Here is a 26,126-nt window from a genome sequence, read left to right on the forward strand (position 1 = left end):
TTATTTCCTTTCAACTTAAATAGCCAAAAACTTACCACTTCCACACGGATAGGGAGGATAACTATTAACAGTTATTTAACCTTAAACATGAACATGAATCAAACGTAAAAAATGTTTCTGGGTACATGATACCATACAGCATCCATATCAAACATTAAACTTTCATATCAAGGCGGGGGCCTCAAACTAGTGTCCTGCGGGCCACATTTGGCCCGCGAGCCGTGTGTTTGAGACCCCTGGTCTTGAGACACATGCTAACTCGCAAACTAGAGAGCTAGCCACCTAAACGGTAGCCTTCAAGTTATTTCCTTTCAACTTAAATAGCCAAAAACTTACCACTTCCACACGGATAGGGAGAATAACTATTAACAGTTATTTAACCTTTAACATGAACATGAATCAAACGTAATAATTTTTTCTGGGTACATGATACCATACAGCAACCGTATCAAACTTGCGCGGGCCGCACTAACATTAAACTTTCATATCAAGGCGGGGGCCTCAAACTAGTGTCCTGCGGGCCACATTCGGCCCGTGGGCCGTGTGTTTGAGACACATGCTAACTCGCAAACTGGAGAGCTAGCGACCTAAACAGTAGCCTTCAAGTTATTTCCTTTCAACTTAAATAGCCAAAAACTTACCACTTCCACACGGATAGGGAGGATAACTATTAACAGTTATTTAACCTTTAACATGAACATTAATCAAACGTAATAATTTTTTCTGGGTACATGATACCATACAGCATCCATATCAAACATTAAACTTTCATATCAAGGCGGGGGCCTCAAACTAGTGTCCTGCGGGCCACATTTGGCCCGCGAGCCGTGTGTTTGAGACCCCTGGTCTTGAGACACATGCTAACTCGCAAACTAGAGAGCTAGCCACCTAAACGGTAGCCTTCAAGTTATTTCCTTTCAACTTAAATAGCCAAAAACTTACCACTTCCACACGGATAGGGAGGATAACTATTAACAGTTATTTAACCTTTAACATGAACATGAATCAAACGTAATAATTTTTTCTGGATACATGATACCATACAGCATCCATATCAAACATTAAACTTTCATATCAAGGCGGGGGCCTCAAACTAGTGTCCTGCGGGCCATATTTGAGACCCCAGGTATAGAATAATAATGTCTTTGTTAGTGTGCAAACCAACAACATTAGCAAGGGATCAAATAGTTTTTACTAATCACTGTATATTGGTATAAAGGGGACAAGGACAAAGACAATGGACTAAGTTACCAGCATTTTATTAAGGGGAATATGTGCACATCATTTTCCAATATAGTATAGTATAGTTTTGTGATTTGTGTTTTAAAACTAAATTACAGTTGCGTTAAGAAATCACATACAGAAGTTTGCCTTTCACGTCAAAAACTACAAACAATTGCAATTGTGCAATGGTAAAAATCACAGTGGTGTGCATATTTGTATCCAGTGATCTAAAAAAAAAAAAAAAAAGAACACGCACATTTGTACGTCCTATGAATTGACATGATACACTGGTAAAATAGTTATTATTCGTTATATCAGAAAAGGCATGTTAAGTGCTCTTTGTGATTAGTAGTCAAGAGAATAAAATAGTAACGACTCTCCACCAATGAAATACTTTGGACAGAAGAAAACTGCATAGCGGATTCACAACCATGCTGAGCATCAGCGAGAAAAAAGCACACACACACACACACACACACATGCACTTGCTGATACAAACTGTACTAAGTGATTCACAAGGCACTGTAAAACTGGCCAGTAACCATGGTTACAGTGACAACGGTGTCCTTGTGTACCTTTGGCTCGTATGCTATTTTTCAATACAGCACGGATGCTAAAGGTGATGAAATTGTCTTCTAAGCCAGAGCAGTATTCTGCAGATATTGCAATATGTCCTCCTTCATTAAACCCAAGTACAAGTGATCCATTACTGCTATATCGCTCTTTGTCGGAAATTCACCCCATTGGCGTCAGCAGAGACCAGTCGGAGCGCTCGCTAGTTCAGGGGTGTCCAAAATGTGTTTGTATTGGCCCGTAGCATAATTTAAAAATAGAATTTAATAATAAAACTAAAAAAACATTGACATATTAGCAGTAATTTTACAAAAAGATATTAAAAATATTAAGATTGTAATTTTGTAATGTTTTAATTTACGAGACAAAAAAATGAAAACACAATTTAAGTGCCATAAAATTTAAATATTACATGAAAATCAATTGAATGGATGTTATATTTTCAAAATAAAAAATATTATGAGAAACAAATAAAACAATGAATGAAGTTTGTTTTTTTGGAAAATTTGGTTGCGGAAAAAGTTATGGTACAAATATAAAGTCAAAATGTTTTGGAGATCATATCTACGAGAAAACAAAGTTGATATATTTCGAAAATTAAAAAACTAAACCAAAAAAATTGTAAAAAAATGAGAATAAAGTCAAAATGTTAAGAGGAAAAAAGTCGCAATTTAATCAGAATAAACTCATAATCTCATGAAGAAAAATAATGTCCTTTTAATAACATATAGGTGAAATATTAAAGAAAAAATATGTTGTTTTGAAAAGTGGTAATATTATGAGAATCAAACAAGGCAAAAGAAAAATTTGGTTGATAGGAAAAAGTCATGACATTACAAGAATAAAGTCCAAATATGATGAGAATAAAGTCAAAATATTACGGGAATACAGTGAAAATATTACGTGAATAAAGTCAAAATATTATGATAAATAAAATTATTGAATAATTAATTATTATGACAAATAAAACAATGAATGAAGTTGTTTTTTGGAAAATTTGGTTGCGGAAAAAGTTATGGTACAAATATAAAGTCAAAATGTTTTGGAGATCATATCTACGAGAAAACAATTTGCTAAGGAGAAAGTTGATATATTTCGAAAATTAAAAAACTAAACCAAAAAAATTGTAAAAAAATTAGAATAAAGTCAAAATGTTAAGAGGAAAAAAAGTCGCAATTTAACCAGAATGAACTCATAATCCCATGAAGAAAAATAATGTCCTTTTAATAGCATATAGGTGAAATATTAAAGAAAAAATATGTTGTTTTGAAAAGTGGTAATATTATGAGAATCAAACAAGGCAAAAGAAAAATTTGGTTGATAGGAAAAAGTAATGACATTACAAGAATAAAGTCCAAATATGATGAGAATAAAGTCAAAATATTACGGGAATACAGTGAAAATATTACGTGAATAAAGTCAAAATATTATGATAAATAAAATTATTAAATAATTAATTATTATGACAAATAAAACAATGAATGAAGTTGTTTTTTGGAAAATTTGGTTGCGGAAAAAGTTATGGTACAAATATAAAGTCAAAATGTTTTGGAGATCATATCTACAAGAAAACAAAGTTGATATATTTCGAAAATTAAAAAACTAAACCAAAAAAATTGTAAAAAAATGAGAATAAAGTCAAAATGTTAAGAGGAAAAAAAGCCGCAATTTAACCAGAATAAACTCATAATCTCATGAAGAAAAATAATGTCCTTTTAATAGCATATAGGTGAAATATTAAATAAAAAATATGTTGTTTTGAAAAGTGGTAATATTATGAGAATCAAACAAGGCAAAAGAAAAATTTGGTTGATAGGAAAAAGTAATGACATTACAAGAATAAAGTCTAAATATGATGAGAATAAAGTCAAAATATTACGGGAATACAGTGAAAATATTACGTGAATAAAGTCAAAATATTATGATAAATAAAATTATTGAATAATTAATTATTATGACAAATAAAACAATGAATGAAGTTGTTTTTTGGAAAATTTGGTTGCGGAAAAAGTTATGGTACAAATATAAAGTCAAAATGTTTTGGAGATCATATCTACGAGAAAACAATTTGCTAAGGAGAAAGTTGATATATTTTGAAAATTAAAAAACTAAACCAAAAAAATAGTAAAAAAAATGAGAATAAAGTCAAAATGTTAAGAGGAAAAAAGCCGCAATTTAACCAGAATAAACTCATAATCTCATGAAGAAAAATAATGTCCTTTTAATAGCATATAGGTGAAATATTAAATAAAAAATATGTTGTTTTGAAAAGTGTTAATATTACGAGAATCAAACAAGGCAAAAGGAAAATTTGGCTGATAGGAAAAAGTCATGACATTACAAGAATAAAGTCAAAATATTTTGAGAATAAAGTCAAAATATTACGGGAAGACAGTGAAAATATTACGTGAATAAAGTCAAAATATGACGAGCATAAAGTCAAAATATTACGAGAATAAAGTCAAAATATAATGAGATTAAAGTCAAAATATTTTGAGAATAAAGTCAAAATATGATGAGCATAAAGTCAAAATATTACGGGAATAAAGTCAAAATATAATGAGATTAAAGTCAAAATATTTTGAGAATAAAGTCAAAATATGATGAGCATAAAGTCAAAATATTACGGGAATAAAGTCAAAATATTCTGAGATTAAAGTCAAAATATTACAGGAATTAAGTCAAACATTATGAGAATAAAGTCATAATAATACGAGAATAAAGTTTAAAAAAAGTACGGGAATAAAGTCAAAATATTATGAGAATAAAGTCATAATAATACGAGAATAAAGTTTTAAAAAAGTACGGGAATAAAGTCAAAATATTATGAGAATAAAGTCATAATAATACGAGAATAAAGTTTTTAAAAAGTACGGGAATAAAGTCAAAATATTATGAGAATAAAGTCATAATATTAAAAAAAATCTTTCATTTTTCAGTATGTGGCCCTATATGAAAAATGTTTGGACACCCCTGCTCTAGCTTGTCATTGGAATGTATTCAGTTTACAGGGCCAGCAAATTAATACAGTATTAATTAGTAACAATTGGTTTAATTTAATAATAAGTTAACACATGTGATTAGTATAATAATTAATAATCAAATACAATAGATCCCCACCCTTTGCTGGGTTTAATGGCAAACTGTGAGTAGTAGAGACGCCTACAAAAATGTTCATTTTTATTTTTTACTCCCCCCCCACCCCCCCACACACACACACACAGGAGATGAGTCAAACAGTGCGTCACCATCTTGCACTGACGTCACGTCAAGTCACGTTATACATTTTACCTGTATTATCACACACTTATAAATTATTGCTGACTCAGCTTTTTTGCAGGAAAAACAGGCCTATTTTTAGAGGGAAAAAAAATACTAAAAATATAAATTTATATTAATTTCAAAATGAAAAAAATCTAATTAAAAGAAATGTTTTGGACCAAAAAAAAATTCTACCAGGACAGGAACTTTTTTTTAATCATGAGTAAAATCTTTGTAGGGAAAAAAAAATGTAATTAATTTTTTAAATAAAAAAATAGAATTAAAAAAAATTGGACCAAAAAATCCACAAGCGTAATAACGAGTAAAATTTGGGGAGGGAAAAAAATACAAATACAAAAAATAAAAATAATTTTAAAAATAAAATTAATTAATTAATGATGTTATGGCTCATTTGGAAGCATCAGTTTGGTCCACATGACGTTTTTAAATGAGTAAAGTCCGGTCACGTTTTGAAAGATGGCTTCACATCCCAGAGAATCCTTTGATTATTTTTGGCGCGTAAACGAAAGAGAATCCACATATTGTAAAATCCCAAACCCTTCCCTTCCACTTATTTGGCACATCATCGGAAAAGATATGGATGCAAAAAGTATGCCAAGTGGCTGGCTGATATGGACGCAGTACACGGTATTGTGTATTGGTGTGCTAGCGAGGACGGCGGACTAATAGAACTGTGACACACTCGTACGCTAAGTAGAAGAACAGCAAGTAGGAGATACACCGATGTGTCCTCGACACGTGGTGGTCCTCTACGCGTGGGCGTGGCTTATTGCAGACTAATATCTGTGAGACCCCAAAAAAAAGAAATGTAGTTGGGAAAAAAATTATTTTATACAGTATTATATACAGTATTTCTGTATACAGTCGTCCCTCGAGTCAATATGAGCGAAATATGATTATTTATTTATTAGAGCATATAAAATCTGTTTATGACCTTGTAAAAACACATTTTTAACATTATTAGAGCCCTGTAGACATTAAATAACACCCCTATAGTCACCTTTACATTTGTATAAACCAATAAAGAAGGCACAATCAGGGAAAATAATACGTAATAATATCTCATCAATGTATTATAATGGTGCCTTTAAGTTGCTCTACACTTGTATTACCCAATATAAATAAATATAAGCTATTATATAAGCTAATATAAATAAGCTATTTAACCATTAGATGCATAAGTGGGTCAAAAAATGTTTTCTTGAAATATCTTCGTAATGAAAATTTTTTTATCATTTAATATTCCAGGTATTCCTCAAAAAACATGTTTTTGATATCATGTCATTCACATTTTTAATTTATCTTTTATCAATTTTAAGAAATTTTAGTTTTTGTGTTACTACCCCAACCTTCCATAAGTGGGTCAAAAATGACCCGGGTCAGGTTGTTTTCTTGAAATATCTTTGTAATTAATTTATTTAATCATTTCATATTCCAGGTATTCCTCAAAAAACATGTTTTTGATATCATACCATTCACATTTTTAACTTATCTTTTATACATTTTAAGAAATTGTAGTTTTTGTGTTACTACCCCAACCTTCCATAAGTGGGTCAAAAATGACCCGGTCAGGTTGTTTTCTTGAAATATCTTTGTAATAAATTTTTTTATCATTTCATATTCCAGGTATTCCTCAAAAACACGTTTTTGATATCATACCATTCACATTTTTAACTTATCTTTTATACATTTCCCTGCTTGTGTGTGTCACAATAAATGTGGTCCCCAGGGGACCTTTGTGGGACCCAAGTGGGACGACTGTATACAGTGCTAGAGACACACTTTCTCACACCAATCCAATACCGATATCGCCTTTTTCTGCTGATATAGGGCCGATACTCCCTAATATATAATATACATGTAAAACAACAGCTTACCTGTAGTAGTTGGGTTTAAAAGGACCGTTCTTATTGAGGCCCAAATATTTCGCCTGCTCATCGCTGAGCTCAGTCAGGTGGGCGTCAAAGGTTGCCAGATGTAGGCTAGCCACGTATTCATCTAGATTTTGGAAGAACGCTACAATTACTGCAGATAGGACTCTGTAAGGCATTGTTTCTGGTCAGCTTTTGATATTTCAAAACAATGTAAAATCAAAGAATGTCTTAATATCTGTACCCATTTTCTTGGGAAGCAGATAAACGTCCTGCTTGTATCGTCCCTCGGGGGCGTTGTACAGCTCGATCATGGCCAGGGCCTGGAAAGAGCGCAGGCCTCATAAAGAAACACTCGCAACATAACATCAATCATAACATAAATCATGCTATTCCATGATTGAATATGGCCTATCATTTGCAAAAAATGCACGTTTAAGCAAATTCTACTTATTTTTTCCCTAAATGAAGCATTTCAGGCAATATGAAGTCAAAAAAAAAATATCTGGCATTCAGAGGATGCATTCAAAGACGTTACATATATATATGTATGTAGTGTCAGAGACACACAAGCACCAGAACAACAACAGGCTTGGATTGCGGGTTTGAGCGATGTCACAACAGGCACAATAATCCGTAGCACGGGCTATTACTGTTGTGGACCTAACCGTCACCACCGAGATAAACACCAACTCTGGACGGCCGATGTCACTTCCTGTCTGGCCCCTCCCACCAGAACACATTTACAGCAACACAAACAAACACAAGTCTCATTTATGCCTTATTTTCTTGTATTATATCCACTTTATTGGGTAAATAGAGTGTAAAGGTCACTATAGGGGTGCTATTTTATGTGTAGAGGGCTCTAATAACGTTAATAAAAACTTATTTAGAAGCTCACAAACAGGAATTCTATGCTCTTTTTCCATTTATAAATCCTACTTCCATAAGTGGGTCAAAAATGACCCGGTCAGGTTGTTTTCTTGAAATATATTCATAATGAAAAAAATGTATCATTTCATATTCCAGGTATTCCTCAAAAAACATGTTTTTGATATCATGCCGTTCACATTTTTAACTTATCTTTTATACATTTTAAGAAACAAGTCTCATTTATGCCTTATTTTCTCTTATTATATCCACTTTATTGGGTAAATAGAGTGTAAAGGTCACTATAGGGGTGCTATTTCATTTGTAGAGGGCTCTAATAACGTTAATAAAAACTTATTTAGACGCTCACAAACAGGAATTCTATGCTCTTTTTCCATTTATAAATCCTACTTTGAGGAACTCCACCTGTCACTGTCGGGTCTGTAACCAATTAACCGCCATAAACAAGGGAATAATATGAGAGGACAGTAGATTTACAGCAATATTGCGGTTAATTGGTTCCAATCCCGTGAGGATTCAATGTTTAATAAAGTGACTATTTTCATAGTTAGAGCTTAGAAAACGTGTTTATGACCCTCTAAATACCAGTTTCGACATTATTAGAAGCCTGTAGACATGAACTAATACCCCTATAGTCGCCTTTTACACTCCATTACTCTTTGTTTACATAACGTTGCGCAGGCTAACGGAGAGACGGCTGCCACGAGCTAACTAGTTGGCCCCTCCAGTTTACTAACCGTACTATAAAATGAAGTGTTTCAAATGGAGTGGGGAAAAAGGACAAAAAAAAAGCCCAAAACTTAACCACTTCCACACAGAATAAGAGGAGAACCTTTTCTTCCCCGCTCTCGGTCGCTGCATGTCCATCTCAGCCATCGCCAGTCATGTCATCTAACTGACATCATGTCTCATAACATTACCGATGCCGAGTGTCTTTCAATATTTTTGGACTTATAATAGCCCATATTCATGGCTATTGATATAATATTTGCAAATGATGATTAATCAATGTTAACTATAAAAAGTGATATTGGATAATTCTTCACGGCACACCTGACGGTTTTTAATTTAAATTTTTGTTTAATTTTCTATAAAATGCACCGTGGAGTTGCACTCAAATTTGGTTGTACGCAATGCAATGACAATAAAAGCGATTCTGATTCTGATTCTTATGGTTTTGCTAGAAAAAAATATATTTTCTGATCATCCAAACTTGGAGAAAAAGCTGTCATTTTATGAGAATCGAGTTGTAATTTAACAAATATTTAACAAATATTTAATATTTGTTAAATATAATATTACAAAATATTTGTTAAATATAATATTAAATATAATATTATAAAATATTTAACAAATATTTTATATTTGTTAAATATAATATTAAATATAATATTATAAAATATTTAACAAATATTTTATATTTGTTAAATATAATATTAAATATAATATTATAAAATATTTAACAAATATTTTATATTTGTTAAATATAATATTAAATATAATATTATAAAATATTTAACAAATATTTTATATTTGTTAAATAGAATATTAAATATAATATTATAAAATATTTAACAAATATTTTATATTTGTTAAATAGAATATTAAATATAATATTATAAAATATTTAACAAATATTTTATATTTGTTAAATATTTTAGAAAAAAATCATAATATTGTGATAGTTTTATGAGAATAAAATTGTAATATTACAAGAAAGAAATCGTAATGTTATGAGAATACAATAGTAATATTGTAGAGCTTAAAAATAAGAGCAGCAGGACTATTTTTAATCTTACCGGGGGAGGGGGGGGTGATTATTTTCTACTGCTCATCCTGTTACTTGCTTGCATGAGAGCTGTAGTCTATGCCAGCTGACTTTTAAGCGACAAGAGGTCCGCCCCCCCCGAACCCTGAAGCACCTGGCTTGTGACTAATTTGGTTACCTGGGTGGTTGCTGTGATGGACAGGACAAAGGTGGGAACGGTAGAGCAGCTGAGGTTGAGGAGACGTCCCTAAAAAAGAAAAAGCGTTGCGTGCTTTGTAAATAATGCTTTGTAAATAAGTGCAATGGCGGCGTGTATTCACCTCAGCCAGCAGGATGACTCTCTTGCCGTCAGGCCAAATGACATGATCCACTTGGGAGCGCACTCTCTCCCAGGTCAGCTCGGGCGTGCGGAGGCTTGCCTAGACGATATTTCACCATCGGTGTTTGCTCCAATATGCTTTTTGCGAGACTAATTCCATATGAAAAAGATGCTTACCACATCGATCTCCGTGTTGGAGTGGCCCATGTTGCACACAATGGAGCCGTTTTTCATGCGGTCCAGCTGGTCCCTGGTCACCACGTTCTTGTTTCCTGCACAGAGAGCCGCCGTCCGTGAGTGCCGCGTCGTTTAAGGACGAGAAGAGGAGGAGTTTACCAGTGCACGTGATGATGATATCAACCTGGCGGATGACCTCGTTCAGCTTGACCACCCTGAATCCGTCCATGCTGTCGCAAAGATGCACAACATTCGGTTAGCGTGCTGCAATGCACGCAAGTGTGCGTGCTACGCTCACCATGCTTGTAGCGCACAAATGGGGTCAATCTCAGTAATGTAGACGATGGCTCCCAGAGCTTTCAGCGCGGCGCAACAACCTTTCCCAACCTGCAAGGATGAGACGCTGCGCTGTAAAACGTGCTACTGTTTATCAACGTGCTCAAATAGTGTGAACGCTGCGTTTGGGAGCACGGGACTGCTGCACATCTCACCTCGCCGTAGCCGCACACCACCACCTGTTTGCCTCCAAACATGACATCTGTGGTTCTCTTCAAGCTGAATACAATGGAGACACACATAGCAGTTAGCACATTGGTGCATATTAGTATTAGGATTTTTTTCCTGTAATATTAAAAAGTCGTTATTGCCAAATTTAGATCCCCCCCTCCCCCGTTATTATTACTTTATTCATTCATTCATTCACGAGGGTTGCGGGGGGCGCTGCCTTCGGGCGAGAGGCGGGGCACACCCCGGACCGGTCGCCAGCCAATCACAGGGCACACACAGACAAACAACCATTCACACTCACATTCATACCTATATGGATAATTTGGAGTCGCTAATTAACCTAGCATGTTTTTGGAATGTGGGAGGAAACCGGAGTACCCGGAGAAAACCCACGCATGGACGGGGAGAACATGCAAACTCCACACAGAGATGGCCGAGGGTGGAATTGAACCCTGGTCTCCAAGCTGTGAAGTCTGTGCGCTAACCACATGACCGCCGTGCCGCCCTATTATTACTTTATTATTATTATATATATTTTTTTGTAGTTACTAACTTAATTCTAATAACATTGCAATTGTTCACCCTTGCAATATTACAACTTCATTTTCATGTTATGATTTTTTGTGTAATATTACAACTTTATGATTATACAATACAGAGTTATTCCAACAAGTGAAAGAAAAATTCAGGGAAGCCGGTATCACGTGATGTTGGTGTTTACGTTTTACCGCACATGACCTGTTGACTGTTCTGTTTGATTTTCACGGTGCATGTAGACAAGAGATTGGAATATTCCTTTCCATGGATACCATTGTTTCCCGAAAGGTGATTCGGAAAGAGAAAAAGTGGTGATGTAAAAACATGGCTACTGTGGAGTGTCTGTGGTGTAAAGACTGGCAGAGCAATGTAATATTGGTCCGTGTGGCAACACCTACCTTGTTCCTCCCATAGACTTATTGATGCACGTGTGACGTCGTGGTGACATTTTGGAACATTTTTGGTTAGTGGTGTGCCACAAGATTTTTACAATGTCGTGCTCAAAAAAGGTTGAAAATCACTGATATAAACGATGATTTGTCATTTAAAAAATGTTGGCTATTAGCAACTGCAGATTCTGTGAGCTTGTCATTTGCACACTCTATAATGCTACACAGACAACCGCTTTTGTCCCATGACTTACACAAAATAAATTGCGACTTACTGCTTGTTCTTCGGCAAGTTTGTGGGCTAGTCCAGCTGCATAGCGGCCCATGGTGACTAAACAGTCCAGTGTGAAATGCCGGTGACATCTTAAAATGTTTCTTTTGCTGGTAAGGAATCAGGAACTCCAAGCGCTTCTGCCTGATGTTTGCCTCGTTAGGAATTGTAAATAAAAGTATCTTTCCCGTACACCAGAAGATACACTTCCTGGGAGACTGCTAACAACGTGAACACAGAAGCAGAGCTCGGCAGAGCAATGCAATACAGTAAAGTCTCATTATATCGATATCGGTTAAAACGAAGTACTACTTATTATGATACTATTTTCATTTCCCGGCAAATTTCTAGTCTTTTATGATATAATTAGCTCTGTTAGTACGATACCCGGTTATTATGATAATCCGGTTACTACGATGCCCTTTTCATCTCCCGCCAGCCAATTTGGTCTGCTTATATCGATACAAAAGCAGCTTAAATCAATCTTTGCTTAAGGATTTCAATACCAAAAAAGAACACGGCCAACGGCTGCTTCCAGTCAACTTTATTTTTCACACTTCCACCACCAGAGTGCAGCACACACAGCGGAAAACACCCGTCCCTTGCGCCTACCCCTCCGGGTTGCAACACCTTCCCTATCGATAGTTCCGGGGTGAATTATGTCCCGGTAACCGGTAATCACTACAGCGTAAGTTTATTTTTATTTACTGTAGTACAAAATGTATTGTAGTACAAAAGCATGCTAGATACGCAATCCATGAACTCAAGGAGAAAATTACATGCCATATCAAAGATCCGCCCACTTTTAATGCAGTTCGGCGCAGGATCGGATATATGGATAGTCTGGTTATATCGGTATTTTTTCAGACTCCCGAGAATATCGATATAACGAGACTTTACTGTATTGGACTTTTTGATGCACGAGTGAGGTCATGGTGACATTTTGTAACATTTTTGTTTAGTGGTGTGCCACAAGATTTTTCCAATAAAATAAAAAAAACGTGCCGTGGCTCAAAAAAGGTTGGTCTAAATAACAATAACTGTGTTAAATAAAGACAGTGACTACGGTTGTTCTCTACCGAGTTGATGATGGACGGAACACTTGCAACATTAACACCGTCTGGCAGATGATTAATACGAGGGAAGCAATAAATGACAAGGGTTTCGGGACCAGGACAGTTGAAAGCGGCGGACCCGTTCCTGAGCTGCACGCACGTTGTGAAAGAGCGCTGAACTATTCATAGGCGGCCTTGGTGAAAATGAACACAGCTATTACTGTTTACACGGCTGACCTATCACAAGCGCCAACTTGCGCTGCGTTTGTAGAGCTGCCAAACAAACATTACACACTCACTCACCCGTCCAAGATGGATTCTCTGCAGCAGTACAGGTTGTCAAACTTCTGCTTTGTGACAGAATCGTTGACGTTCATGGCCGGCACGCACAGTTTGCCCGCTTTGGAGAGCTGATACAACCTGAAACGACAAGGGCAGTTAATCGGCGGCCGGCATCACTTCGGGTGCGCTGGTGTATTTATTTGACCTGTGAACCCCGGTGACGCTCTCCTCGACGATGCCTCGGATCTTCTTGAATACATTTGGGTATTTCTTGTACATCCAGTGCGTCAGGTCACCTCCGTCATCCAGGATCTAACAGGCAAGAAAGGGAACATATTTATGATATTTATATTTAGATTATAAATATTTATATTTATTATATTTATTCTGTGTTAAGGTGGCTGCATACGGTATACGCATGTATACCATGTTGGGCTGCCATCCCTCGTTGTTGACACAGCGATCGATGCACCACCAGAAGTCGTCCTCAGACTCCCCCTTCCAGGCGAACACAGCCACACCTGGAAGATACCACGTAGTACTGTAGGTCGGGGGTGTCCAAACCTTTTTTTCCACCAAGGGCCACACAGTGCAATATAAAGGGTGCAACTTTGATATTTTGTAAAGCAACACATGTAGATACAGTATGCTAATTAGGGTGCATCAAATTTGAATGGGAAATTTTTAATTCATGATATCAATTTGGCTGGCATTCCATTTTTTCTCTAATGAATAATAAAAATGTCTTTTGCAAAGTTTTGAGGAAATCAATTAAGATTTAGGGGTGTCACCTCACACATAAACTTTTGTAAAATTTCGGAAAATGTGCAATTTCTAATGTGCAATTGCCAAAAAGTTGACCTGGAAATGTTGAGTACAATGAACTTGTATACAGCATCATTTTCTATATGGTTATGAAAGGGGGCCCAGACCAAAGACCAGAGGGCAGCACAGTGCCTAAAATACTACATGGACAAGTATATATCAGATTATGTAGGACTACAGTACCACTCTCAATAAATAGGAGGCATCAGCAATACTGTCTACTCTATATTACTCTTGTTGATGTTATGCTTGCTCAGCTATTAGCTAACTGTAGCTAGCTAATGTTAGCTACAGTAGAGGCAATGAGCACTAAACAGTGTCTAAAATAATAAATGGACAATTGTATATCAGATTATGTAGGACTACAGTACTACTCTCAATAAATATGAAGCATCAGCAATACTGTCTACTATATATTACTGTTTTTGATGTTATGCTTGCTCAGCTATTAGCTAACTGTCATTAGCAAACTGTAGCTAGCTAATGTTAGCTACAGTAGAGGCAATGAGCACTAAACAGTGTCTAAAATAATAAATGGACAATTGTATATCAGATTATGTAACACTACAGTACTACTCTCAATAAATATGAAGCATCAGCAATACTGTGTACTCTATATATTACAGTTTTTGATGTTATGCTTGCTCAGCTATTAGCTAACTGTCATTAGCAAACTGTAGCTAGCTAATGTTAGCTACAGTAGAGGCAATGAGCACTAAACAGTGTCTAAAATAATAAATGGACAATTGTATATCAGATTATGTAGGACTACAGTACTACTCTCAATAAATATGAAGCATCAGCAATACTGTCTACTATATATTACTGTTTTTGATGTTATGCTTGCTCAGCTATTAGCTAACTGTCATTAGCAAACTGTAGCTAGCTAATGTTAGCTACAGTAGAGGCAATGAGCACTAAACAGTGTCTAAAATAATAAATGGACAATTGTATATCAGATTATGTAGGACTACAGTACTACTCTCAATAAATATGAAGCATCAGCAATACTGTCTACTATATATTACTGTTTTTGATGTTATGCTTGCTCAGCTATTAGCTAACTGTCATTAGCAAACTGTAGCTAGCTAATGTTAGCTACAGTAGAGGCAATGAGCATTAAACAGTGTCTAAAATAATAAATGGACAATTGTATATCAGATTATGTAACACTACAGTACTACTCTCAATAAATATGAAGCATCAGCAATACTGTCTACTCTATATATTACAGTTTTTGATGTTATGCTTGCTCAGCTATTAGCGAACTGTCATTAGCAAACTGTAGCTAGCTAATGTTAGCTACAGTAGAGGCAATGAGCTAAAAATAAATACCTATAAATAAATAAATACCTATAAATATGACTACAAATCATTCAAATTACAAAGACAAAACCACAAATTTGCTAGTAATATGTAATAGGAGTGTGAATACCAACAAAAACATGGAAAAATATTTTGTATGTGTTGTTTCTAATGGAACACTTTTAGTATCCAGCCATATCAAAATTCAATAATTGTGTTTTTTGATGCACCCTAATATATATATATATTTTTTTTCCCCAAGAAAAAAGCTGCATCTCTACGACGGAGTGGTAGGGCCACATTTACGAGCATGAACGCAGTAATAGTATGAGAATAAAGTCGTACATTTACGAGAAAAATGATGTAAAGGTTCAAAAAGGAAGGTTTGAGCAAAGAAAACCTGTTCATGAGTTCAGAAATACAGTTTTCGACATTACTAGAGCCCTGTACACATGACATAACACCCCTATAGTGACCTTTACACTCTTACTATTCGTTTACACCGCTCATTCTCCAGAGAGCTAACAAGCTGGAAAGCTAGCGAGCTAACCAGTTAGCCCCCAACTGATTTCTTCCAAACGTAGGAAGCAAAAAAATTACCACTTCCACACAGAATGAGAGGAGAACTTTTTGACATGCCATGGCTGACTTCATGACTTGGTAACTTTTTCCCCCAACCTAATTTTCCAAAAAATTACAACTTGATTTTGTTTTGCTTCACATAATATTTAAATTTTTTAAATATATCAGATTTGGATTTGATATTTCAACTCCGCGCTACTAAAATGACATTATTTTTCCTCATATTTTAAGGTGATTCTTATTTTTCTCCTAATATCTGGACTTTGGAATCATTTTCCAACTACTTTAATTTCCTTCTTGCCAATTTTCTTCTTGTAATTCTGACATTATATGCATGATATTTTGACTTTATTCTCATGTTGGAACTTTTTCTGCAAGCTAATTTTCCAACAAATTATGATATGATTATTATAATATGATTCCAACAATTACTACTAGAGTCGTTTTGTTTCTCATATTGTGATTTTTCTTTTAAATAACATATTTTTTTCTTTTAATATTTCAAATTACACTACTAAAATGACCTATTTTTTCCTCTTAATGTTAGGTTATTCTCGTAAAAATTATGGCTTTTTCTTGTTAGATTAAGACTTTTTTCGCTTAGTATTTTGACCTGGTTCTTCTAAAATTACTGCAGATTTAAAAATTTTTGCTGCTGTTGTTTTTTTTAGTCATCTTGTTAAAAACCCAAAGAGCTACCACCACAACTCAGCAACCAGCAGTCCTTACTCCTGATCCTGTAGCCACGTCAGACCGCCGGCGGCGTGATCGACGGTGGCATTAACAACATACTTTGACCCATCGCTTAGCGACCGCCTGATTATGGCCTCCTCGAGTGTGAAATGATTCACATCTTCCGTGAACATTCCCAAAGACGGACCCCTGCAGTACATGTGTTTGTGTCCTTGACTGTTTACCTATCTCTGACAGGGCAGCGGCCACTTCGTTCTGCGTGGAGTAAATGTTGCAGGCAGTCCAGCGGCACTGTGCGCCCAGAGCCACCAGAGTCTCAATCAGCACCTGAAACCGCAAAGAAGATGAAGAACCAAAAAAAAAAAAAAACGTGCTATGTCAGCAAATACAAATCTCACATCAACATGGCGGGTCAAAAGCTTATTACTTGCACAATAGAAATAAACACAACAAATTCAAATTGTTATATAATAAAGTGACAGCTACGCTTAAGCTGCAAGACAAAGAAATATCTTACCGCGGTCTGTGCGGTGATGTGCGTGCAGCCCACAATTTTGGCGCCTGCCAACGGTTTCTCACTCTGCGCTCTCTTCCGGAGAGCCAGCAGTGCCGACATGTCTGAGAACAGAACAGAACGTTTTGGCGCCATGAGTGGGAGAGAGTGAAAAGAACAAGGTCGGCGAGACAGACACGAGGCAAATTCATTCATTCATGTTCTACCTGGTCGCCTGGTCACCAGCCAACCACAGGGCACATATAGACAAACAACCATTCACACTCACATTCATACCTATGGACAATTTGGAGTGGCTAATTAACCTAGCATGTTTTTTGGAATGTAGGAGGAAACCGGAGTACCCGGAGAAAACCCACGCATGCACGGGGGGAACATGCAAACTCCACACAGAAATGGCCTAGGATGGAATTGAACCCTGGTCTCCTAGCTGTGAGGTCGACCGCCATGCCGCCCACACATGCATTCATTCATTTTCTATCGCTTTTCCTCACGAGGGTCGCGGGAGGTGCTGGAGCCTATCCCAGCTGTCTTTGGGCGAGAGGCGGGGTACACCCTGGACTGGTGGCCAGCCAATCACAGGGCACATATAGACAAACAACCATTCACACTCACATTCATACCTATGGACAATTTGGAGTTGCTAATTAACCTAGCATGTTTTTGGAATGTGGGAGGAAACCGGAGTACCCGGAAAAAACCCACACATGCACAGGGAGAACATGCAAACTCCACTCAGAAATGGCCAAGGGTGGATTTGAACCCTGGTCTCCTAGCTGTGAGGTCTGCACGCTAACCACTCGGCCACCCACACAAGGCAAATATTTTATTTAAAATAAAACTTGCACAAAATGATATTGAACGTGAACTTCTGACCTTGTTCCGCTATCTCAATCTCCCGTCTCCCGAACTCGGCTTGTTTAATGTTCTTGACGCAGAAGTCGCTGCTGCCCTTGGAGTTGACCTGCGTTTTGTCCCGCGGGGAAGTCTCGTCATCCGAGCTGTCGGTGTAAGACGCGGCTGCGGAGTACAAAGAAAATATCAACAAATCTGAACGAAAATGAGACGCGGGAAGCAGCGGCACCGCTTTGTACCGGAGCTGTAGCTGTCCGTGGACGACTGGGAGATGGAGCGGGACAGCGAACGGCGGCCTGCTTTGGTGGGGAACCTGCTGAACTCCTGCTTGTCTTCCACAAACTGGATTTGCTGATAAAAAAGAAAATGCGCGTTAAAGTTGCTCGCATGATCTGTCGCTCCATAGGCTCTTGACCAGGGGTCTCAAACACGCGGCCCGCGGGCCAAATGTGGCCCGCAGGACACTAGTTTGAGGCCCCCGCCTTGATATGAAAGTTTAATGTTGCGGCCTGCGCAAGTTTGATATGGATGCTGTATGGTATCATGTACCCAGAAAAAATTATTACGTTTGATTCATGTTCATGTTAAAGGTTAAATAACTGTTAATAGTTATCCTCCCTATCCGTGTGGAAGTGGTAAGTTTTTGGCTATTTAAGTTGAAAGGAAATAACTTGAAGGCTACCGTTTAGGTCGCTAGCTCTCTAGTTTGCGAGTTAGCATGTGTCTCAAGACCAGGGGTCTCAAACATGCGGCCCGCGGGCCAAATGTGGCCCGCAGGACACTACTTTGAGGCCCCCGCCTTGATATGAAAGTTTAATGTTAGTGCGGCCCGCGCAAGTTTGATATGGATGCTGTATGGTATCATGTACCCAGAAAAAATTATTACGTTTGATTCATGTTCATGTTAAAGGTTAAATAACTGTTAATAGTTATCCTCCCTATCCGTGTGGAAGTGGTAAGTTTTTGGCTATTTAAGTTGAAAGGAAATAACTTGAAGGCTACCGTTTAGGTCGCTAAATAAATTGTCTACCCACCAACTATATGTGGTTTCTTAAGTTTTTATTATTTGCCGTTTTATTATTATTATATTTATTTATTTTATTTTATTTACAACATATTGCGCAACTGTAGGGTCTTGAGACACATGCTAACTCGCAAACTAGAGAGCTAGCGACCTAAACGGTAGCCTCCAGGTTATTTCCTTTAAACTTAAAAAAGCCAAAAACTTACCACTTCCACATGGATAGGGAGGATAACTATTAACAGTTATTTAACCTTTAACATGAACATGAATCAAACGTAATAATTTTTTCTGGGTACATGATACCATACGGCATCCATATCAAACTTGCGCGGGCCGCACTAACATTAAACTTTCATATCAAGGCAGGGGCCTCAAACTAGTCTCCTGCGGGCCACATTTGGCCCGCGGGCCGCGTTTTTGAGACCACTGCCTTAGATTATTAGCTTGACGTTTGGAACTTACATTTGTGTGAAAATACAAGACCTCCACTATCATAACGCCCCCCCCAATATCACTTCCTGTCTGACCCCCTCTCAGCTCTCCTAGTTTCCAGCCATACACATGAACACAAGTCTTGTTTATGCCTAAAATGACTTATTATGTCTACTATATTGGGTAATATGACTGTAAATGTGACTATAGGGGTGTACAAATATTATATACAAATATATTGATACTAAATATTTTTTGAAGCAATAAAGTTGATTTAAAAAAATAACAAAATTAAATAATACAATATTAAATTATGTAAAATATAACAAATATATTTTAAAAACTTATATACAAATATATTAATACTAAATATTTTTTGAAGCAATAAAGTTGATTTAAAAAATAACCAAATTAAATAATACAATATTAAATTATATAAAATAAAAAATATATATTTTAAAAATTATATACAAATATATTAATACTAAATATTTTTTGAAGCAATAAAGTTGATTTAAAAAATAACCAAATTAAATAATACAATATTAAATTTAATAAAATAAAAAATATATATTTTAAAAATTATATACAAATATATTAATACTAAATATTTTTTGAAGCACTAAAGTTGATTTAAAAAATAACAAAATTAAATAATACAATATTAAATTATATAAAATAAAAACAAATATATTTTAAAAAATTATTTACAAATATATTAATACTAAATATTTTTTGAAGCAATAAAGTTTATTTATAAAATAACAAAATTAAATAATACAATATCAAATTATATAAAATAAAAACAAATATATTTAAAAAATTATATACAAATATAATAATACTAAATATTTTTGAAGCAATAAAGTTGATTTAAAAAATAACAAAATTAAATAATACAATATTAAATTATATAAAATAAAAACAAATATATTTTAAAAATTATATACAAATATTTTAATACAAAATATTTTTAGGTAAAATAAAAAAACAGCAAACTCCTGCATTAGTCTTTTAATCCCATCCACGTCATGTTGATCTAACGCAGATATGGACACAGATGTCCCATTTTAATCATAAAAATGGTGTCAAATAACCAAAAAAGGGTTATGTAACCGGTATTACTGTGGCTTGGTTTCCATTTTGTTGTTAATAACAACATGTTACTTCACCATGACCAGTGCACTCTTACCCAATTACACTCGTACGACTGTATCGGACATGGGAAGAGTGATGCAATGGAGACCAGGTGCCCGTGAAAGTAAAAACAGTTAACTGGGCTCCGGGTTTGGCAGAGCTTCCACACAATACAAATACTTTCCGGCCACGTCTTCCTTGATCTTGGAAGCTTCACGCCTCCCTGACATATGCCGCCAAATCAAATGATAGTAATAAAAATAAAACTGTTTACAAGCTTTCCGCTGCCGCCCCGCTCGTTGTCTGACAACAAAGCCCCTCCCCCTTGTTCCAACTTCAAAATGTGCTCAGCGTTTATCTGGCCTCGTTTGCATCAATGTCAGCCTAACCATCTCCGTGATGACCTCCTTTGGGTCACAGGCAACCGGACTTAACGCTGACGTGACACTGGGGACTTTTAAACCATTTTCAAAACACAGTGAAGCAAAATCGATGACATTTGCTAGATCAGGGGTCTCAAACTCAATTTACTTGGGGGCCACTGGAGCTAGGGTCTTGGCGAGACTGGGCCGCATCAGACAAATGATTTTTTTCAGATTAAAACGAACAAAGCATTATTAGAGCCCTGTAGACATGACAAAACACGACTATAGTCACATTTATACTCTTTTTATTTACAACATATTGCGCAACTGCAGGGTCTTGAGACACATGCTAACTCGCAAACTAGAGAGCTAGCGACCTAAACGGTAGCCTTCAAGTTATTTCCTTTCAACTTAAATAGCCAAAAACTTACCACTTCCACACGGATAGGGAGGATAACTATTAACAGTTATTTAACCTTTAACATGAACATTAATCAAACGTAATAATTTTTTCTGGGTACATGATACCATACAGCATCCATATCAAACTTGCGCGGGCCGCACTAACATTAAACTTTCATATCAAGGCGGGGGCCTCAAACTAGTGTCCTGCGGGCCACATTTGGCCCGCGGCCCGCGTGTTTGAGACCCCTGGTCTTGAGACACATGCTAACTCGCAAACTAGAGAGCTAGCGACCTAAACGGTAGCCTTCAAGTTATTTCCTTTCAACTTAAATAGCCAAAAACTTACCACTTCCACACGGATAGGGAGGATAACTATTAACAGTTATTTAACCTTTAACATGAACATGAATCAAACGTAATAATTTTTTCTGGGTACATGATACCATACAGCATCCATATCAAACATTAAACTTTCATATCAAGGCGGGGGCCTCAAACTAGTGTCCTGCGGGCCACATTTGGCCCACGGGCCGCATGTTTGAGACCCCTGTGCTAGATGATTTTTAGAATTGCCATCATTTTTTATGTATCAAAAAACGATACCAATATCTCATTTCATGCCATTATTGGACATACCTAATGTAAATATTTCAATTTGGACATTTTGACATCTGTCCAACAGGGGGTGCTACCTTTTCCCATTCAAAGATTTCTCAACTTTTGCTGTTTTCCGACTGAAAATCATTCAAATTTCACGTCTTCACTTTGAAAATTAATAATTCATGCTGTCTCGTGTTGAACACCAGATATCATTAGTAAAAAAATGTATATACTTAGGCAAAAAAAATTATAAACAGCTCAGTGAACTGAAACTACAAATACAAGGCATTCAGAAGACACATTCAAAGACATTGTGATGATATGCAGCATTCTACAATGACCATTGGGTGTCAGTAATGTTACTGTAATGTTGGGCGAGACACGCAAACAGACTTCACAAACGACCTCACAACAGGCACTACAATCGCTACTGTAGTGGCTGGAACCCACGCCAAGCTGAAAGTCAATTCTGAACGTCACTTCCTGTTCACCGCCTGCTCGTCTCCCGGACGACCGGAACACATTTACAGCAATACACAAGCTTAGTTATATCTTATATTGTCTTATTATGGCTACTGTATTGGGCAATAAGAGTGTAGAGCAGGGGTGGGCAAACTACGGCCCGGGGGCCACATCCGGCCCGCCAAGTGTTTGACTACGGCCCGCCCAATCTTTCCAAAGTATTTCATTTAAACTCAACATACAACCTGGCATCATGGCCTGAGCCAACCTTTTGATGGTTTTATCAATTTCCTTTTTTGACATGGTCTGTTGTTTACAAAGTGCTCCTGAAAAAAGGGACACAAGCACATAATAATAATAATAATAATTATTATTATTATTATTAGATTATAATAATTATTATTAGAACTATTATGATTATTGTAATTATTATATTAATGCTTATTATTATATTATTTATATATAATATTATTGTTATATTTGCATATTTTACATAATAATAATATAATAATTATTATTTTAATTTTATTGTAATTATTATAATATTTTATTATTTTTTAAATATTTAAATATAAATATAAAATAATAAATAATAATAGCAGATTGCATGACAATTTTACAGATACAATAATACCAGGTGGACTGTTACGTGTAAAATATGTAGTCTGCCCCCCCCCGTAAATTTTGTCATATCAATGCGGCCCGCGAGTCAAAAAGTTTGCCCACCCCTGGTGTAGAGTTAGCTATAGGGGTGTTATTACAAGTCTAGAGGGCTCTAATAATGTCGAAAAAATTATAAACAGGCTTTCTATGCTCTCACTGAAATAGTTGATTTATAAATAGGGTCTGAATCCGATTAACCGTGATAAGTGAGGGATGCCTGCATATGAAAAAAAGTCTATGCATGTTTTTTACTTGAACTTGTTCCAATTGAAAAATAAACATTGATGTTGTGTAAACTACTACTAAGAAGGGTTAGACGCCGTAAATGTAATTCATGTTTAACTGGGGTTACCTTCCACAATGGCATAAAATGCAAATACAGCTGCCACAATACAGCTGTATGATTGGTCATAAAATATTGAAAGTATGTATATGTAGTATTCTGGCCACTGGGCATCAATAAGACATGACTTTATATTACCGTCACACTGCATGGAGTCAGCCATGACATGATAGGATAGGATAGAATAGGATGTCTTTCTTTGCACTCTGTTTTAAACCCTATCTTATACGTTTAAAATAATAAAAAAAAATAACAAATTAAATAATACAATATTAAATTATATAAAATAACAACAAATATATTTTAAAAATTATATACAAATATATTAATACTAAATATTTTTGGAAGCAATAAAGTTGATTTAAAAAATAACAAAATTAAATAATACAATATCAAATTATATCAAATAAAAACAAATATATTTTAAAAATTATATACAAATATATTATTACTAAATATTTTTTGAAGCAATAAAGTTGATTAAAAAAATAACAAAATTAAATAATACAATATCAAATTATATAAAATAAAAACAAATATATTTTAAAAATTATATACAAATATATTATTACTAAATATTTTTTGAAGCAATAAAGTTGATTAAAAAAATAACAAAATTAAATAATACAATATTAAATTATATAAAATAAAAATCTATATTTTAAAAATTATATACAAATATATTAATACTAAATATTTTTTAAAGCAATAAAGTTGATTTAAAAAAATAACAAAATTAAATAATACAATATTAAATTATATAAAATAAAAACAAATATATATTAAAAATTATATACAAATATTTTAATACTAAATAATGGCATAAAATGCAAATACAGCTGCCACAATACAGCTGTATTTTGGGTTATTCCTAACCGACTTTGGTATATGATTGGTCATAAAATATTGAATTTATGGGCATCAATAAGACATGACTTTATATTACCGTCACACTGCATGGAGTCAGCCATGACATGATAGGATAGGATAGGATGTCTTTCTTTGCACTCTGTTTTAAACCCTATCTTATACGTTTAAAATAATTAAAAAAAATAACATTGTCAGCTGGCTAGCTTGCTAATAGTTAAGACTATGACCGTCTCCTGTGTCCCTGCGGTAAACAAACAATAACAGCAGTGTAAATATGACTACAGGGGTGTTATTTCATATCAACAGGGCTCTCATAATATTTAGAAAGTCATAAACCGGTTTTCTATGTTCTAACTACAAAACAATTCAATGTATTAATATTGAATATGATTGTAATAATATGAATGCATTCATGGCGGGCGGCTCTGGAACCAATTAACTGCAATAAACAAATTGTATGGCTGAAATATGCCTCAATTTTATACACTAAAAGCCTATAATGTGTCTCTCTTGGGTATTAAATACATTTTTAATTCAGTTTTGCACGTTATGAAACAATTACAGGCATACAGTACACAGTATGTGCTGTTACACAACATCACATCTTGTGAAAGCTTCTTCTTGCTAGAAAATGTTGAGTAAATTATTATTGTATTATTGTATTTACATTAAATACAAATAATATTTTTGGTGCAAAATCATAGTAGTTAATTCCTAGGTGATTAGAGCAGCTAGAGAGACGGATTTTGATTGACGGATAATGGATTCATCTTTAAAAGAAAGTGACAGGCTGATTGAGAGGATAGAAAACTAGCTGACAGGGGTTAGCTGTTAGCTGGGTATTAAGTGCTCATTATACGATTATAGGCTATAGACGAAATAGGCTGTAGACACATTTGTGACAAGCCTTGAAGTATTTCTCTTTCGGTTTTTCCCTATTTACTATAACTGTGACTATTTCCACGCAATGGAGTTCTTTGCGTACAAAGTCTTACCTTCTTAACCGGCTTGTGAGTCGGCACGGCGCTAAAGGCGGACGAGAGCTCTTCCATGTTCATTTCGGTGTTCTTGCTCACGGTCAAGGCAGAATATTTCTCCGCGACGTTTTCGCTTTCTTTCACGTCTTTGCTCGCCTGCTTCATCTCCCCGGTCGCCTCCGACATGTTGACCGACACTGACCGTCGTTACCGGTACAAAAAAATCAAACTGGAGAGTCCACGTCCCACTACTGCAGTCTTCTTGTGTTTGGTTTATGAACGTCACAAGCCCGTCACAAGCTACACGGAAGCGGAAAATGGAGTCTGAAATTCGGCTATATTTAGTTTAAGTGTAACAATAATTCCTTTTGGGTTGTTGCTGCGAGCCTAGCTAAAGCGTGACGTTGTGCTGTCTTGAAGGTGGTTGTGTTGTTCTTCACCGGTCACCTGGCCGAGGGAGTTTATGGGCGGCAACCAATAGGCTTTTTTAGGGGGCGTGTCTTCAAAAAAGCTGCGTTCAAGGTAATCGACTCAAGAAAGGTCATTCGAGACTCCATTGTTTTGGGGTTATTTTGAGGAATTCAACTTTCAACTATCACTACCCAACCGTTTTTTTAAATCAAATCTACATGTATTTTCTTTCAACGCGACCACTCAGATTAGTCATACGTGTACAAACCATGATGATATTCGTGATTCCAACTTCCACAGTCGACAGTGAAATGATCGCCATTCAAATTGACATTAAGTCAAGTGGCTATCGAGCCAGGGGTCGATACTTTTATGTTTTTCAGAAACCTTGAATGATTTTGTGAGTTTGCCTTTCATTTGTTGGTCATAATTATAATCAGAATAAAACACGTGACAAGGATTTTAGTCAAACTGAAAATATTTTGCATGAACTTATTTGTCAACAATATAATAATCT

The 26,126-nt window shown here is 35.6% G+C and overlaps 1 protein-coding gene across 2 annotated transcripts; it reads right to left on the reverse strand.

Moving 5' to 3' along the window:
• Positions 1 to 4,998: 4,998 nt before the first annotated feature.
• LOC131105825 (S-adenosylhomocysteine hydrolase-like protein 1) lies at positions 4,999 to 25,670 on the reverse strand. Of its 2 annotated transcripts, XM_058054199.2 has the most exons (17): positions 25,217 to 25,670; positions 18,160 to 18,271; positions 17,942 to 18,085; positions 17,069 to 17,169; positions 16,776 to 16,878; positions 13,573 to 13,667; positions 13,352 to 13,458; positions 13,168 to 13,284; positions 10,597 to 10,660; positions 10,404 to 10,492; positions 10,265 to 10,335; positions 10,106 to 10,200; positions 9,930 to 10,028; positions 9,788 to 9,856; positions 7,195 to 7,273; positions 6,957 to 7,077; positions 4,999 to 5,862 (listed from the first exon to the last, which is right to left on the reverse strand). In XM_058054199.2, the coding sequence occupies exons 1-17, from the start codon at positions 25,382 to 25,384 to the stop codon at positions 5,856 to 5,858; spliced, it is 1,641 nt and encodes a 546-aa protein (XP_057910182.2). In that variant the 5' UTR covers positions 25,385 to 25,670; the 3' UTR covers positions 4,999 to 5,855. The 2 variants fall into 2 exon arrangements, with proteins under 2 accessions (XP_057910182.2, XP_057910183.2); XM_058054200.2 differs by lacking the exon at positions 4,999 to 5,862 and having other exon boundaries at positions 6,953 to 7,077.
• Positions 25,671 to 26,126: the final 456 nt, after the last annotated feature.

Source organism: Doryrhamphus excisus, linkage group LG18, assembly GCF_037039965.1.
Source record: "Doryrhamphus excisus strain RoL-2023G ecotype Guam linkage group LG18, RoL_Dexc_Guam_v1.1, whole genome shotgun sequence".
NCBI classification, from domain to species: Eukaryota; Metazoa; Chordata; class Actinopteri; order Syngnathiformes; family Syngnathidae; genus Doryrhamphus; species Doryrhamphus excisus.

What these genes read in the sequence shown, in the direction of transcription:
- LOC131105825 (XM_058054199.2), bottom strand. Translation starts at nt 25,384, where the DNA reads ATGTCGGAGGCGACCGGGGAGATGAAGCAGGCGAGCAAAGACGTGAAA. An exon ending in AGCGTCACCGGGGTTCACAG is followed by an intron (nt 13,285 to 13,351) that starts GTCAAATAAATA and finishes TTGTCGTTTCAG; the next exon opens with GTTGTATCAGCTCTCCAAAG. An exon ending in ATTTGTGCGCTACAAGCATG is followed by an intron (nt 10,336 to 10,403) that starts GTGAGCGTAGCA and finishes TCTTTGCGACAG; the next exon opens with CATGGACGGATTCAGGGTGG.